This window comes from Rousettus aegyptiacus, unplaced genomic scaffold (assembly GCF_014176215.1).
Source record: "Rousettus aegyptiacus isolate mRouAeg1 unplaced genomic scaffold, mRouAeg1.p scaffold_m13_p_7, whole genome shotgun sequence".
NCBI classification, from domain to species: domain Eukaryota; kingdom Metazoa; phylum Chordata; class Mammalia; order Chiroptera; family Pteropodidae; genus Rousettus; species Rousettus aegyptiacus.
The window spans coordinates 18816848-18835339 of NW_023416310.1; the positions used below are offsets into that span (position 1 = coordinate 18816848).

General features: G+C 38.9%; 1 protein-coding gene across 6 annotated transcripts in view; it reads left to right on the top strand.

The window, feature by feature from the left end:
• Positions 1-18492, top strand: part of LTBP1 (latent transforming growth factor beta binding protein 1) — a 337195-nt gene that overhangs the window by 101327 nt on the left and 217376 nt on the right. For all 6 annotated transcript variants that reach the window (XM_036224209.1, XM_036224208.1, XM_036224207.1 and 3 more), the window contains exon 4: positions 14332-14501. In XM_036224209.1, coding sequence (XP_036080102.1) covers positions 14332-14501 — 170 coding nt within the window. The remainder of the gene's footprint in view (positions 1-14331; positions 14502-18492) is intronic.

The window sequence follows — 18492 nt, forward strand, 5'->3', positions numbered from 1 at the left end:
GAGATCAGAGGGCGCTGATCTATGTCTATTAATAGAATCATCATTCTGTAGGTTATATGGGTAGTGATCAAAACTTTCCTGAAGGAATCAGTTTTATTCGATTTTGATTTTTAGCTTCTGTCAATCTGCCCCACTTAAACTGTACCACTTCCTTTCATAAATAACTAATATTAATAATCTGGTGGATAACCTGTTTTTTTTTCATGGCCATATAATCATGTATAGCTTTTTTTTTTTTATTGCTTAATTAGCAGTAGGGCCATAGTATGTAAATGTTTCTGCATCTTGATCTTGCTTAAAATAGGTCATAGGAATTCCTCCATAACATAGATATAATTCATCTTTAATGGTTATATAATATTTCATAAGGTAAATGTGCTGATTTACTGAATTAGTCTTCTGTTAATGGGCATTTGGTTTCCAGAATTTTTTCTTTTTTGCTATTATAAACAGTAATTCAATAAACATGCTAAATATATATCCTTACATATTAGTCTTGTTTTTTTAAATTATAAAGAATGGGATTACTAGGTCAAGGATGTGTTTATTTTGAATTTGTTTTCCTAGATTGATTTCTACATTCTGTTGCAATTCACATTTCCACCAGTGAAGCCTAAAAATATCATCCTTCTCACCCTTTAGATCCCTGTTAGCAGTAGTTCTGTCATTTTTATTCAGAATTTGGTAATTTGAAAAAATTTAGAAAAGTGGGTGCCAAATACAATCTTAAATTTGCATTACTCCTGAGGTTGGGATGTCATAGTGTTTCGGATTTACTCTTCAGTAAATTACTATTCCTGTCTTTTGTCTGTTTTCCTATTGGGCTTTTGTTTTGATCATACTGGGTTACTGTTTGCTTTGTTACTAATTTGTGAGATACTTCTGTATCTAACACAGATATTTTTCATGTGCATTACAGATATCTTTTCTAATCTCTTATTTAACCATTAATTCTATTTATGATATCTTTTTCTATGCACTAGTCATTTTTATTTTTTAAACTCTATATAATTTTCCCAAAGTCAAATTTGAATTATTTGCTTAGACATTCCAGTGCAAATAGGGCAAAGCTCTCCTAGTATATATGGAAACTAGAGAGACATACCTTCACCATGGATTCTGCATAGACCTACCAAACTGAGGCTTAAATTGAGGACATGCCCAACTGAAATTTGTTATGAACCCTATCATCCTGGTATAGGAATATCCAGTATGGTGGGATTTAATTGATTGTGTTTTGCTGGCTCTCATATAGTTTTGTACTCATCATTCACACATATTGAAATAGCTATATATATATTTTTTCCACCAGGTATATTGGCTTTAGAAAAAAATCAACATTTCTAGCAGTGTGGATATTTCAGGTCCTGTAGGGAAGTAGATATTTTATTTCAGCTGGATAAAGCTCTAAAAGAAGATTGGAACAGATGTTTGAGATTGGTTAAATGCTTTCAATATTTATTACTTAGGTGACCTAGTTTAGCAGCAATTGTAATAGAAAAAAAAAAGACCATTTGGGAAAAACAGAGTTTATTGCATTCACCTTAAAAATTGTAAGAATTTTCCCTTTTTATTTTATTTTGCTTGAATGTGGGAAAATAAAACCCTGAGAGATTCTCTTCCTACTTTGAACAGATATCTACATGTATACCACATTAAACAAATACTTTTTCATATGAAATATTTTTTTCGTTGTGACTAGAGAACAGTTTTGGAACTATAGTTCTTGATGTGCTTATAACTGAATTTCAGAGCCTGGGAATGGAGGTGATTTTACAGAGCCCTGTAGCCCTAAACTTCATAAATGAGGAAACCGAGACTTAGAGGACTTTGATGTTTGATCCAGTGGTGTAGGCAGAAGAACCATTTGACTTTCCCCAAACTGATTCAGTGCTGTTTACCCTTCTGCCATCTTGAGCACCGTGGATGCCCCATCCTGGAGAAGTTAGCTTTTGGATATTTGTACCCGTCATATACATCCTTGACTCTCTAGACGCCTGTCACAGAGCTCACTATAAGAAAGATGCTGGCTAGGAAGAGGGAAATTGTAGAACACCGTCTTGGCATGTTCCCACTAGATTTTCCATTCTTCCAGGTTTACAGGTATCAAGAGGGCATGTATAAAGTTAGCATCTAAAACCAAAAACCACAACTATTTCTTCCTGTTGTCATTAGGGTCCATGATGAGGAGTTGACTAAAAAAATCATGTCAGTACAATAGCTACAACAATGAAGAACTTGAAGAGTAAGCAAAGTTAGGTATGAAAGGCTTCCCAGGCAAGTGGAGAGAGGTTACTTCCCACATCTGGCAAACTGTTAATTCCTTACAGTGCTGTCAGAAGAGGGTCATTGGAGACCATAGTGTATTGTGGCCATAGAGGCTGAAATTTCATAATGTCGTTCAGGGAGTGGAAGGAAAAAATGATTGAAATGACAATATGAGGGATGGAACTATACACCTGGTTATTACTATAGGATTGGCATCTTAAACAGTTGTATAAAAGGGGACAAAAACATATTCGGAGTTGGCCAAGATGAATAATCCTTATATTGTATCATCTGAAAATACTGAATACCTGGGGGTGGGGGGTTGGGAGTGGGAAATGGGGTAAGAAATCTGTCTTTTTCCCCCCTCTTTCACTGCAGTGCCTTTTTTTTTAATATAGAATTTTTAAGTTGCAATAAAACGTATATGACAAACTTTGCCATTTTAATCATTTTAAGTGTCCAGTTCATCGGCATTAATTACATTTATACTGTTGTGCAACCATCACCCCTGCCCTGTTTCCAAAACCTTTCATCACCGCAGACAGAAACTCTGTCTCTGTTAAACAGTAACTCCCCATTCCGGCTCCCTTCTCATTCTCTGGTGACCTCTGCTTTACTTTCTCTCTAACTGTGTCTATTCTAGTACCTCATATAAGTGGAGTCATATAAAATTTGTCCTTTGTGTCTGGCTTATTTCACTTGGCATCATATTTTCAAGGTTCTTTGGTGTTGTAGTATGTGTCAGAACCTCATTCCTGCTTTTGGTTGAATAATGTTCTAATATGTGTATATATCACATTTTGTTCATCCATTCAGCTGTTGAAGGAAACAGCTTGGATCGTTTCTACCTTTTGGCTCTCATGATGGTGCTGCAGTGAACGTTGGTGTACAAGAATCTGTTTGGGTCCCTGTTTTCCACTCTTTTATGTATATACCTGGGAGTAGAATTGCTGGATCATATGATAATTTTGTTTAGCTTTTTGTTGAACTGTCAAACTATGTTCTATATGATTGTGGTGTGCTGGGTTTCTTGACTCTATTGCAACCTCATGGAATGTTTTCCTTGTGGATGTAACAGTATGAACAATTGACCTTAAAATTGTTGACTGGAACCATAAATTGCGAGCTCATTGTTTATAAATAACTTCAGATTTTTTTTTAAAAAAAGCTTTGAAACAAGCTTTGCTTTTCTCTTAACTATATATTTGGAAAGTCCTTGAATGGGAACTCTACTAATTCAGAAGGGTGAAATTCGATTTTTGTGCTGCCTAGTTATTGGTGGAGGAATGAAAGATTCTAACTCCCTTTTGTGTACATCAGGTGCCATGCTAAGTATTTTCACAGTTTTTTGAAAATTACATTTCCTGCTTTTCTTCACATTAACTTTATGAGGTAGATATCATTACCTTTATATTGTATTGAGGAAATTGAGCTATTTCCCTTTCTTCTCATTATAAGTGGTAGTTTTAAGATTTGGTTCCTACAGTTTGTTTCAAAAGCCTTGAAATTTGGCACTTCTCCAATAGAATAGAAGCCTTAATTATTGTTTACAGTTTGGAATTTTCTTGGATTGTATTTAGATATTCTCTGGCCTCTCTTAGTTTAGATAAATAAGAGATGGCTGCAATTTCTTTTAATTTGTGTTCAGAGATCCTCTCCCAAGTACCCAAATGTAGCTGCTCATTTTCGACAAAGCCAAAGACTTTAGCTGTTAACAATATTTCCTTCCATGGTTACTTGCTAAATAGCTTACTCATTTCAAGGTTTTGATGATTTTAGTCTTCTCTGCTTTTCAGAACTTTTGAATAGTTACCTCCTCCCTGGCAGAGAGGATATCCGCCTCATGAGCATGTAGTTTTGATAATTAAAAATAGAATAAACGAGAGGATGTGCATGACTGTAATTTATCTCTCTTTTTTTCCCACTCTTGCTCTTTCTTTGTCTTCTCTTTTTTCTTTTGGTGAAAAATAAATAATGTTTGCTCACACACATTTAATGTTTTCTACTTTTCCAAGTACTGGTAAATAAATACATGATCTCATTTGATACACATTTTACAAATTACAAAAGATAAGTTCACATATTTGTATTATGTAAACTCGTACAGAATAGTTTAAACATATAAAAATTGAGAGAATAGCATCAAAGCCCTACCCACAAAGTATCTCTCCATTGCAACATATTCATATGTCTCTCAGATTTCTCTTAATACTTCTACCCTTTTTTCCCTCGAAATTTCTTCATTGAAGCTATAACTTTTGTGGATTTTGAACCCTTGTGATATTAATAGGTATTCTGCCTCAGAATTTCCTATAAGTAATAGAGGCTTGCTCAGATTCAGGTTTGATTATTGATTGGACTATTTTATAAGTGATGGTGTATTCTTTCATCAAGAGTCACGTGTTATCTTTTTGTGATGTTAACAGCCATTGGTGATCGCTGCCTACATTTCATTACAGGTTGCAGATGATGGTGTTTTAATTCTATCTTTTTTTTTTTTTTTTTTTTTTTACTGGAAAAACTTTCCAAACAGAAATTTTCTTTCCCCGGTTATTGGGTTGAGGTTCAGTTTGTATAGGGAAAGTAGCAGTGTATATTATATGTTAGGCTTCTCCAGAGAAACAGAATCAGTAGCATGTGTGTGTATCTGTATGGAAAGAGATTTATTATAAGAAATTGGCTCACGTGATAATGGGGGCTGGTGAGTCCAGATCTGAAGTGCAGGCCAGCAGGTGGAGACCCCAGGAGAACCAATGGTGCAGATAAAATTCAAAAGTAGTTTGCTGCAGAATTCTGGCTTAGGCAAGGAGGCTGATCTTTTTGTTCTGATAAGGCCTTGAACTAGATGAGGCTCACCCATGTTATGGAGGGGAATCCATTGATTTCAGTGTTAATCTCATCCAAAAACACTCTCCACGTTGATACATAAAATTCACAATCATATAGATGTATAATATGCTTGATTCTTTCCTTTTATTGACCAGTTTTCAGATGAGTTACTTAACATCTTCCAAAGATGACTTATGACTTTATAAAATGAATAAATACATTTAAGCATGTTTAAAATATTTCAGTCTATCATAGTTATTCTTACTAATGCTAAAATTGTTTTATCTTTGGTTAATGGAGTTTCTTCAGATTGGTCCATTAGACATTTTGATCTTCTCATTATATAGTGATGTCATCCCTCTCATTCCTGATATGGATGGTTTGTCATTTTTTTTAAATCAGTTTTGCCAAAGATTTCTCAGCTTTACTGATTTTCTCAAACAGCTTTTGGTTTTATGGATTTTACTCCATTTTTTCTGTTTTATCAATTTCTGTTCTGATATTTATTTCATTTTTTTAAAATTTTGATTTCATTTTCTTTTTTTCTAGTTTTTTTTTTTTTAATGTGGAAGCTGAGGTCATAGATTTGAGACCTTTCTTCTTTTCTAAGATAGGTATTTAGCACTACAATTTACCCCTTAGTAGTAGTTTAGCAGTGTCCTGTAAATTTGGATAGGTTGTGTTTTCATATTCATTGAATTCAAAATAATTTAAAATTTCCTTTTGATTTCCTCTTTGATCCATTGGTCATTCTGAAGTGTGGTTTTTAGTTTACAAATGTTTGGAGGGTTTTCCAGAGATTTTTCTGTTACTGATTTAGAATTTTATTCCATTATGGCTAGAGAACAAAATTTGTGATTCAGATCTTTTAAAAATACTGAAACTTTTCATGGCCTAGAATATGGTCTAGTTTGGTAAATATTCTGTATGCACTTGAAAAACATGTCTTCCACTGTTGTTGGGTGTAATGTTCTATGCATGTCAATTAGGTTAAGTCGATTGTGTTGTTCAAGTCTTTCTGTATATTTACTAATTTTCTGTGTATTTATTTTGTCAATTATTAAGAGGGGGTATTGAAACTGCAACTAGAAATAGAAAGATCTATTTCTCATGGATTTAAAAAATTTTTTTGCTTCACATTTTTTGTTATCATATCTTGTTATCACTCTGTTATCATGGTCATAGCTGTTTAGGATTTTTTATGGCCCCTCGATGAAGCAACCCTTTATCCATATGAAAAGCCTTTTCATCTTTGGTGTAATAGTCTTTGCTCTGAAATCTCTTCTGCCTGTTATTAATGTAGCCACTCAGCTGTTTTTTCTGATTCATGTTATGATGTTACATCTTTTTTCATACTTTTGCTTTTAACTTATTTGTGCTTTAAAGTGGATTTGTTGTAAGCCGCTTATAGTTGGGTCTTGCCTTTCATCAAGTCTGACAACCTCTGACTTTCGAGCTGCGTAGAGATCATTTATGTACATTATTTTCAAGCACTTAATTTCAGGCCACTTTGTTTTTCTTTAAATTTCCCAAGTGTTATGATTATTTTATTAAACTTTTCAAGAGGAGGCCTTGTCCACTCTGCTTCTTATTCTCTTCTTCATTACAGCTCTTTTATTGTATTCCCTTCTCCTAGGAATTTGGGATTGCAGGAGTTAGGGAATTCTTTGCATGTTTTCATAGAGCAGTCACATCCAGGAGAATATCTTCTAACCAGAGCTGTTCCGAGACATGGGATGCCTCTGGAAGGCCAATCATGTGGCACTTCACTTTGGGTTAAACATTTCGCTGGGAGAGGTTGAAGACTAAGAGGGAAAGGTGGGTGTGGAGGATTGTGGGTACAGCGCTTGGTCTTTGCTGTTATCCCAGACAGTTCATGTCTGGCCCTGAACACGTACTGACTTTCTTGGCATAACCAAAGCCACTATTATGTCTTCAAGGCACACCCCATGCCAGTTCTGTGTAGTTTATTGAAGAATTCTGTCCAACCATGTGCCATACTGTTCCTGCAAGGAGTTCTAGTAACAATGTGTTTGTTTTTATTTGCCATCCCATTACATTTTCAGTGATATTTTAGCTTTTCTTGGAGATTACCATCCAGGTATCTTGCATATAGGGCCACCTTCCTGACTTAATAGGGCTTCCAAAAGACACAGGAGGAAGTTGTGTAGTTTTCTTTTTCTTTAGTCTAGAGTCTTGTGGTGTGCCTGGCCCCATCATTTTTAGATACTTCTTCATTTTTACTCCCAGAGGCGATTGACTGTTTGTTTACTCACATGTCTGTTATACTTGGTAATAATAGCACATGTTTATAGCAGTTTCTCAAACTCGAAACTGCTGACGTTTTCTGCCAGATAATTCTTTTTGCGAAGTACTGTCCTGTACATCGTAAGATATTTAGTAGTACCCCTGGCTGCTTTCCACTAGATACAGCACCTTGCCTCCAAATCTTGACACTTTCAAATGTCTGCAGATAATGCCAAATGTCCCTGGGGGTGGGGGAGCGGGAGGCGGGGCAAAATCATCCCCAGTTGAGAACCACTGGTTGAAAACAGTTGGTTCCAAAACCGCTTGGTTAGGTTTACCATGTTTATTTATGATGACCACCAAAGTTGCCTTCATTTCCATACCCTCCCCGCCTCTACCTTCTTTTGTCTTTATCTCATTTTAATTCTAAGAATTTTCCTTGGTCTGTCTCCTACATTCATGTTCTCAGCGTAATCTTTTCTTTCCTCCTGTTCTCATGACTTTGCGTTTGCTTGTTTCGTTTCACTTCGGCCGTGTTTGTTCTGGCACACACCAGCCCTCCCTTGTTCGATTACTGGAAGTCTGTATGTGCCGTCCGATAGTTTCCTCATCAGCAGCCTTTTACCTCCTGACTCTTTTTTGGTCTGATAGTTAATTCCATATGAATGGGATTGTGGATGACATGTATGTGTTTTTTCCTTTACCTGTGTGCGCGCGCGCACACGAGCGCATGTCTATGACACTGCCTTGTGACATCTTCCTAGAGGTTTGGTTTTTCTTTATCCTTTCCTATATGCATATCGTCCTTGAGAACTCTGCAAGAAGGAGTTATTTTTCCATCAAACCGTAGCTTGCATTTCTTGAGAGGATTTCACCCATGTTTCTCAGCAACTTGAGCACATAAGGTCACTGGAGTGTTGTAGACAGAAACTGTCCCCGAAAGACTGGAGTTGACTTTTCTGTGGCTTCCTTCTGTAGCACTGTTTCCTCTCCTGGTTTTCCTTAGCCTTGATTATAAACCTGCGTACGCTAATCATAGGGGAAAGGGTTCGGTTGTGTCAGACTGGCCTTCTGTGGGAAAGCTTTTATGGCCCGTTGGAGTTTCCCTTCTGTGAGGTCCAAAGCCCTTTTCTTAAGTCGAAAGGGGCTTGTGTTTTGCCAGCTCCTCCCACAGGTCAAATAATGGACTTAGTGGAAATACGGAAAATTTGAGTTCATGCTTGTGCCAAAAATTGCCACTCAGAAGGCAGCAGTGTAAACATTGTGTGACTAATCCTTTCTTTTAAGGAAAGAAGTTTTCTGCAATTGTTTTTCCTCTGCTTACAAAGAAAGATACAGAGGTCTGCACAGACCGAAGTCCTCGGATGGCCAGCCGTACCCCTAAGCTCTGGCCCACTTTTCTTGTTCTTTTCCACGTGTAACCAGTATAGCACCTACCCAGTGCTTCACCCAGTGCAGTCACACTGTTGTCACTACTAAAACCGCACTGTTGATGGTACCAGTGATCTACTGCCCAACCCAATGACCTTCTTAATTTTGTGTTTCCCTGTTTTGTTCCTGTGGCGGTGTGTAGGTCGTCCTCGCTGCATTCCTCCTAGAAACTTTCCTCCGCTTACCATTTCCGGACCCACGTCATTCTTGTTTTTCTCCCCGTCTGACCCCCTCCGTCCCGACCCCATTTTTCTCTGCATCCCCACCATTAGATGAATATTCTTCAAAACTATGTGGGTTCATGTTTTCTTCTGAAACATTTTTGCCTTTGGAGAAGTTGGCTCCTCTTAGAACATCACTCTTCCTAAACTCGGGGGTTTTTCCTAATTGCTCCCCAAAAATCTGTCACACATTTTTGTCTCTAAAAGTAACATAATTATCTTCCTTACAGACTGGCCCTTTCTTCCCACTGCCATAACTCTGCATACTTGTTTGCTTGCTCTGTTCCCTTTGGCCTTGAATCAGAAATACCCTTCCAGGCAACCAGGCTTGAAACCTTCATGTCGCTTGACTCTTTTTCATTTGTCCCTGCTCCCCCTCCCCAATCCCCTGCATTTAATCCGAGGTCCTGTTAGTCCTTCTGGTAATTTCCTTCATCCAGCCATTTCTTGATTTATTCACTTTAGGTGTTTTCTGACAACTTCCTCCCTTAGGAGATGAAGATTTAGCTTATCTACTTCTTGCCCCCTCCCTTCCTCTCAGTCTTTATTTCATATTCATGGTCTCTGTCTGTGCAAACTCAAATAGCACATTTAAACTTATTTCTTGTTCTGTCAACTTCATCCGTCAAGGTCATGAATGTTATCTGATGACCTTCCATTTTGTAAGGTGAGGGCCGAGGCCCTCTCAATCTTCTCTTCACTTATCCTCTTCCAGCTAATTCTATAGATTTGCATCACCAAAGCTGGTAACATGGCTTGTTTCTGACAGTTACAGCATTTGCAATATTTGTGTCTGTGGATCTGCCACTCACTGCAAGGCCGAGTGTGGGGTGCCAGCGTTCCCTGTCTGTGTGCATCCATTTCTGACATCACCCTGCTTCTCGAAGGAGGGTGTTCCTGCCATCAGACTGGAATAGACTCTTCTGATTTCCATTCCACCAATTGCCTTTATCACCATATAGTCAAGTGTCACTAAAATCTTAATTATGTTTTCCATTCTTATGACTCCCTTTTTCCTCCTGGGGTGATTCTCTTGATGCGCTCTGTCTCCCTGGTACATGGCAAGCTTGCTTTTAAGGGAAACATCTCCTATGCTAGGAGATCCCGAAATGCTAGAATGAGAGGGCCTTTCTCTGGGAGGGGGAGGGTAAGTTTTTGGTTTGATCCACAGAGTTCCATTCCTTTAGAGAAGAATACTCTTTTTTTTATTCCCCTTGAGAGAAGTAGAAATTTGACTTCGGAATGTCCTGTTTGCCGGAGTCAGGAGAACAGTTGCCTTCCCATTCAAGCATACCTCGCTTTACTGCACTCCGCAGATACTGAGTTGTCACCAACAGTGAGGAGAGACCTCCGCCAGCAAAAAGATTATAACTTGCTAAAGGCTCAGATGATGGGTTAGCATTTTCAGCACTAAAGTATTTTTTAATTAAGGTAAATTACGTGTTTATTAAGACATAATGTTATTTCACATTTAGTAGACTATGGTATAGTGTAAACATAACTTTTACTATGCACTGGGAAACCAAAAAATTTGCGAAACTTGCTTTATAGCGAAATTCGCATTACGGCGGTGGTCTGGAACCAAACCCGCACTCTCTCTGACATGCGCCTGTGTATAGACTTTTTAATTCAGACACCAGTGTCCAGCCCTCCTTCTCATGGTCACCCTTTGCTTTACTTGCTTTCCGCAACCAGAACTACCCTGTGCCTCCCTAGCAAGACTGCTTCCTCCGTGTCTGCACCCTCACGGCGTGATTCTCGGCCAGTGTCCTTCATAGCCCATTAAGGATCTATGAAGTCAAGAAATCAACGTAGTAGTTCAAGCCTGTCATTTACAAAATCGATCAGAGGAGAAAACATCAGTATCCTGCACATAGTGAGGGTAAACATTGTTTTGTAAAACTTGTTTTAATTATTATCAAAACACAGACATGTATGTAGATGTGCACTGGATCGCCAACTGCAGGTTGAAGCAAAAAAAAAAAAAAAAAAAACATTTTTAGGCCGTGGCTTACTCCTTTTTCCAACATTTCTCAATCTACTTTGAATCCCTTACAGATTTGTTGAAATGTCTCTCATGTGTTTGTTAGTGGGTAACACGAGCCACATTTAGTGTCCTGCATGGCGCAGGTATGGACTGATCGGGAGCGATGCTGGAGCAGAGACCCAGAGGTCTCCAGCTCTGCTAAATGTGAACTCCTTATTCATGGGATTGAGGGGATGTCTTAGGGGGCCTAGTGGAGGGGGTAGGGAGGGGCACTAAGGAGCTTGAGACAGTAGCTGTTTATCAGAACAGAGCATTTCAATATTGTGATCACTAGTGTGGCTGTATTGTTGTATAACAGCCAAATATCAACTCTGGATTTATATCTTTTATTATTCCATATAATTTTAGGGGCATCCTTGGAGGCAGGACAGATATATAGATGTCTGAAAACTAGAGGTCTACAGTATTTATTTTGAAACTATTTTTCTCTCAAACATTGTAGTTTACCCTTTTAAAACAAATTAGATATAATACTATGACAGATCTGATGTTCACTAGTGATAGGTAAGCCTCCCCCCCCCACCCCCCAGCTAATGCAGAAAGAGAGGAGAAAATCCCAATTGAAATGGAAAGGGATTTTTCCTGAAACACTTGGGTGAATGAGAAAAAAGTTAAAAAGGATATATATTTGTAAGGCTGAGAAGTGATCAAAATTGGAAATAACCGTGAATGCTGAAATTAGAGGAAAAGGTGGATACCAACCATGAAATGAAGAAATGAAAAAGAGAGTAGGAGGATGGTGATTACACTTACCACATACATATTTGTGGAACGGATGACTGGACAGTTTCCTCTACCTGCCCTCTACCAGCCCACTGTCCATGGGTGGCTTTGCTTCTCTCTGTGGGGCTGTCATGCAGAGTGGCGTCAGTCTTTCACATATATCTGTGTGTTTGTGAGCCTATATGTTTATACTCTTGCATTGGGAAAAAGAGAAGGAGGCGGAGGAATGGTGCAGTTCTGTGTAGCTTCATGCTTGCAACATGTAACTTTTCAGGATACATAGTAAGACATAAGTACCATTACACAGGTGACGCCTCATTTCCTCATTTAAGTTTGTGATGGCTGGGGGCTGTGCTCAAGGTCTGTACCTGGTTCAGCTTCATCTTGTTTGTTCATTGCCTTTCTGTTATGTTTGGGGAGAAGGAACCCGTATATACACATGCTTTCAGCTCCTTTCTTGCTGCCTCTCACTTCCTTGATTCAGAGGGGAGAAAAGGGAGGAACTCAACTAGAAGGCAGACCCCACAGTCTCACCTACCTGGCAGTGGTCGAAGCAGGAATTAGTAGTCGCAGCCACAAGGTTTCCTGGAAGGCTGGGCTGTCCTCTTCTGAACAGGAGTGAGCCTGTACTTCTCTTAGCCAGTGCCAGCAGCATAGTGACAAGGTGACAGCCTAACTGGGAAACAAATTGCCCCTGAGAAGAGGAGAGTTTCCCCTTTTCACGAGGCTGGCAGGGTAGAAGTGTAGCTCTCATCAACCCTGCCAGATGTGTTCAGCTGTTATCCTTCCTATTCCATCTCAACCAAACATACTTAAAGTTCAAACCAACACTTACATCATCCAAACAAAAATGTTTACAATATGAAGCCTTAGGCTTTCAGTAATTTAAGTCATCAGTCTAGTGACAGAGGAGGTGCTCTTCCATGGCATTTGTGTCTGGGAAAATTCAGGCTCTAGATGGATTTTTCCTAGGCTTTCCTGCGACTACAGGATTTAAAGTGATAGACCTACATCGTTGGCTGGTGTGTAGGGAAGCACCCTTAATCTCAGCTTCTTTTTTTCCTCCTTTTCACAGACGCCTCATCCTACTGAGTAGCTCGTTCACCAGCCCCAACTGGGTAAATTGAACAGACTTCAAAACTGTTGCTCTTTTGATGAGACTCTGTGTGATTGTGTTCTTCACGGTCTGACAATTTATCTTTCATACTAACCTGTTCTAATGTCATTTCCTCTACTTGTTCAGAGCCCCTGATTTGGGGAAGTCTTTCTGGTTTTGTGGCACCTATCAGTGAATATAGCTCAGTCAACTGTTTTGCTAAGCTATAGTAAAAGAGTTGGGAAAGACTTTGTTCTATTTAGATGGCTTTAATGTGAAACAGTCGATATATTTAAGATTACGTGGGAGAGCAGGTTTCCTTACAAAGGCTCAGTTTGCTGCTAAAATGCTCTGTCCCAACAATTTTAGTAGCAATTCAGCATTTTCTGGAATTGGTTGGTCTATCTTCTTTATATTCTTCATTATTTATTAGTCTTACTTAGCTAATGATTCATTTCTGTCCCTCAGGGAATGATTAAATCTGGGTGAAGCTTATTATTTTAAAGTATACACTACATACAGCAGAAGAGAACTGTCATAGAAAATAGAGGGTTGGGCCAGTAATCGCGTTCAGGAGTCCCCAGAGGTCTTGACTCATGTTAGAAGAAATAATGAGATTATGATTAGTTCTTCTTAGTCTTGTTATTCTTAGGAACTAGTAATTGTAAAGCATTTAACCTGACTCGTACAGTTTTAACCAGCATAAAATATTTAAATGTCAACTGGAACAAGTTGAATATCTCTTTTCCCTGTCATTATCATTGTTTATATTTCAAAAGATAATTAAATTTTTTTTCCATTTTGTGTGTTCAGATTTTTGACAAGCATTTTATTTTTATTTTTATTTTTTTTTTAGCCCTGTGTGGCAGAGGATCTATGGTACAGATTAGGAAAGTAAGGCTCAAAGACATTGAGCATCTTCCCATCTAGCATTTGGAAGCTCTCTGTACATGCTCTACAGGCTCTGTTGTTTAATTCTACTTAAATGATGAAGCTTAGCATTCTTACATAATCCCCATTCTGTATTTTACTCGCCCTTTCTTCTCTTCCCATTTTCCAATGCCACCTACTTATTTGTCAGTATGCATAAAATACACCTTTATAATCAGTGTACTAGTTCATATACATGTTGTTGTCTTTAAATATAAATGCCATGCATTTTGCATGATGGCATATTGGTAGCTGTGCTCTGAGTCCTCCATTAGAATCCACTCATGGTGGCCTGTTTATTCTTAGTCTTCTTGACTAGACAGGCAGACTTCCTTTTATGTTGGAGGCTTCCAAGGGTAAGTGAACTATTAGTCCCTTGTATATTATAAATGGTCAGCTACAGTACGGGACGGAAAAATTGAGCCTGGCATGGCATGTATGTTCCTTTCTAAGTTTAACTAACTTCTTATTCTTTCCTTCATAGTTGACTTTTAAATGTCTGTTATTTATTTCCTTGTCCTCGCTTTGTTTCTCCCCAGAGTGACACCCGTTTCCTCACAGAACGTGATGATTCGTCATGGCCAGACCCAGGAGTATGTGCTCAAGCCCAAGTACTTCACAGCCCAGAAGATGCTTTCAGGAGAGCAGGCCACCGAAGGGTCGTTCCCTTTCAGATATGGGCCGGATCAAGTTGCGGCACCTTTTCAGCGTGAGTTGAGTCCCGTCGATCATTTTTCTAAGTTATAGTAGTGTAGTTTGGAAACACCTTGTACAGTTCAGATGGCGTTAGTATGTCACAGTAGATAAATTTTAAGAATTATTAAAAAAAAAAATAAAAAACCACCTTGGTCCCTATAACAGTGACACAGCACAGCATCCTTATCCTGAGGAAAGGCAGTTTTCTTGGAGGTAGGAAAAGGGTCTGAAGTGACCTGCCTGGAATTCTGTTTCTGCAAGATGGTGCCATTTCTGAGACACACTTGCTCTAATTTTAGATATAGTTGTATGCCTGACATGTTTGCATTGATAAAACATTAGTACGTTAGCCAAGATTTATTCCTTGTGAAATGTCTGAACTGTCCCATGTTATTCTCTGAGTGCACCTACCGTGGGTTTTTTTTTTATGTTATGAGGTCCACTTTTTAGTATATCAAGCAGATGGCGTGGCAGATTTTCCTCTGAATTTGTAAAGAGCTATTGTATCAGTGGCCAGCTTGGTTAATATCTCACTGTGTGGGAAGCTCAAGGACAAGCCCTGGCTCCAAGGGTGGGGAATGTGATGATTTGTGGTTTAGGTATTACAGAGTGTCTCCTGGCAGCATCTGGAGAAAACGTCCCGGAGTGAGGCGGCAGACCATTCAAAGGCGGGAGCGAGACGCACATGCTCATTCCAGTAGCTTCCTGCCTGGTCTCACGTTGACTGATTGCCTGCTCCATAAGTAATGGAAGAGAATGCCAGTTGTGAGTTTGAAAAAAACCGTCTTTCATCACCACGAGTTGTATGAAGAGCTGAGATAGAATTTTTACTACTGCTTGGCATTTTAGACGTCTGTATCTGTGTGCGTTTGATTCCCCGGGCCCACCTGCACCTCCAAGAACTGGTCATTATTCTAGTGTGTTGGATTCTCCTTTAGAATTGGTCACCGAACAAGAAGAGTGTCTAATATCAGATTTATACGTCCCACTTTGCATCTTATGAGGAAATTCTGAGTGATCTGAGGCTGGGACCCTCAGAGCAATAGTTTGACAAGTCTTATGGAGACGTTGAAGAAAGCAAACTGGGGATTTTAGAGAGGGAAGAGTAGAGAAATCATGTAGATGATCTCCTTGCCCTTCAAGCCAAAACAACTTCCAGGTTATGTGCAAAACAATAGAAATAGATGTGTTCATCTTCTTTTTAAAGATCCTTTGATATAAGTGCATTACAGCTGAATATCCCACAGTGTATAATAGCTTTCTAATCTTAATTTAAAAAATCAAAAAGAGTTACTCTTTGGAGTTTTATTTAATATATAATTTAGAGGCTCTCTAAAATTAGAAGGTGATGGGAAGAGAGTTTTTGAGAGCTTCTTGTCATACTGATAACGAAGAGAATTCTGTACTGCATGGACGTGTTGGGAAAAGATGGTCTGAGAATCTCTGATATTCAGACTAGAGACTAGACTGTGGTTTTGGTTTGTTACCGATGATTTGTTATTGGAATTAAAAAAACCCCACTGTGTGTGTGAGTGTGCGTGTGTGTGTGTGTGTGTGTGTGAGAGAGAGAGAGAGAAACCTTTAATGAACTGTCTTCTGGAAGATGAAATTATATTTTAGAAGAATGTATAGGTAAGTTTCTTATCTGAATTGTCCATAAATTTTCTACCCCATCCCATTTCAATGTAGTTTCTCCACAGTTGGGAGCTGGTAAAGTAATTTAGACTAACACAGGATCACAGTGAGGGAGTTCTCTGCTCAAACACCCCCCCCCCCCCAAATTGGCGGCGATTCAGAAAAGAGGCCCAGGAACTAACTGAAACAGGCATATAGGAAGGCCAGGAAAGGAGATGTGGCTATTTTTTGCTGAGACCAGAACTCTACTGAGAACTGGAGGGCTAATGGGAAAGTTTTAAAGAGAGGCAGTTTGGCAGGATCATTAGGATACTAAAATAGCAAAACTGAATAAGAACAATAATAGATTAAAACGAGAAAGGAGGTCTGAGTAGAGCAAGGACTGAGAAGTGTTGTCTTCCCACATCCAACGTTGCCTTCGACACAAAGGAGCCTCTGAGGATACCTACATGTAACAACAGAAAAAGGGCAGTTCATAGGGAAGCCTGTGGCAGAGCAGGACCGTTCGTCGTCTTTTTCATCTTTATAGAAGAGGTCAGATGCAAATAGATGAACTTCTTTTACTGAAGGATTTCAAAGTCCAACAGTAAGAGTAGATAATCCTGACTTTTTAGAAAAATAGGAAACATGATGATCAGGTGGGCATTGTCTACCGTGGGATGGAACCGAGGGACTGGTGTGTCATAACAGTCCACTGCCATTACTTTCGAGAAGCTGTGGGGACTAGAGAAAACATTTTGGTTAGCAGAGAATGAGATTTGTTTTCCCCTTTTAAATAGGATAAAAAAAAGTGTTCTACAGTCATTTTTTACCAGTCGATAGGTTTAATATTACCTTACATACAGCAATAATGATGGATACCTAGAGCTATAAGCATCTGTGCAAGTTATTCAGCTCATAATAGGGGGAGGCAGCAGTACTGATGCCCAAGGGAATACGATTTGTTGTTGACACTTGGTAGGTGAAAAGAGAATTGGTCAGAACAAGCAGGAAAAGGATGAGGTTGGGGGAGGATGGGTCCGTCAAGTAAATTGTGTTCAAGTGTGAAGTCTAGCACTCTCTAGATAAAACGAAGTAGATAAGGAGAAACAAACTATAAAGTTGCTAGCGAGGTCTTCTCTGTCTTGAGGAATGAATATGTTATTGAAATGCCCCAGCATTTTGATGACATAATTCACCGTCCCTGTCCAATGTGTGCCTGCAGCTTTTCCTATTTTGATTCTAAGCCTTTACTAGCTTTCTGAGTCATTTTCTGGGTAACTTGACATCCTGGGTTGGGTGTTCTCTGGTTAATAGATATCTCTAGTGATAATAACAGTGTTCTGCTTTATTCATTGATTTGAATGGAACTTAACTTGCATGAGTATCATTTAGAGCAGGAGTCTGCAAATTTTTTCTTAAAGGATCTCATAGTAACTATTTTAGGCTTCATGAACCAAGACATGACTTGAAGATGTTATATATAGGTACTTAGATAACTATTTAAAATATAATCTTTTCAAAAGGTAAAAATAATTCTTCACTTGTAGGTGTTAAAAAATCAGGCAGCTGTCTGGACTTGGCTCGTGGGCTGTAATTGCCAACTGCTGAACTAGAGACTCACGGTCTCTCAATCTACTGAAAATACCTAGGTTTTGGACGTGGTTGGTGCCTGGAACATGATAGTTGAACCAAGGCCCTGTCTGTAACCAGCCGTCCTTCATCGTCACAGCAACCCACTCTCCTCACCATGACAATTCTCAGTTATACTTCCACTTAGTTTGAAGGCAGGTAGAAAAGCTCAAACTACTGGAAGCCACTGATGAGACTGATCTGGTGTCAGATAAGTCTAGTTTCCTTTAATGTGAGAAAGACAGCCCACACAGCAATTGGGAAAGTAATGGATGTTACTCCTGGTTGTTTATAGAAAGGCTTTTGATATTGATTGATGGAAGTAACATTTTCACTAGAGGAACCAGTAATGGACATGCAGATGGATGGAATTACATTGAGGTATCACCTGAGTGCCTCATAAAGTTACACACAGAGTTACTATGTGACCCAGCAGTTCCGCTCCTAGGTATGTACCGGATAGAACTGCAAATATGTATGTGCACGAAACCTTGTGTACAAATGTTCATAGCAGCGGCATTCATAACAGCCAAAGAATGGGAACAACCAAAATGTCCATCACTGACTGTGGATAAACAAAATGTGGTATATTGTATAATTGGTTGTTCAGGCATAAAGGGAAGTACTGATACGTGCCATAATGTGAATGAACTTTGAAAGCATAGCATACTGAAAGAATCCAGGCACAGAAGAATCCAGATCGTGTATTACTCTACTTATATGAAATGTCCAGAATCGTCAAATTATGTGAAATTTCC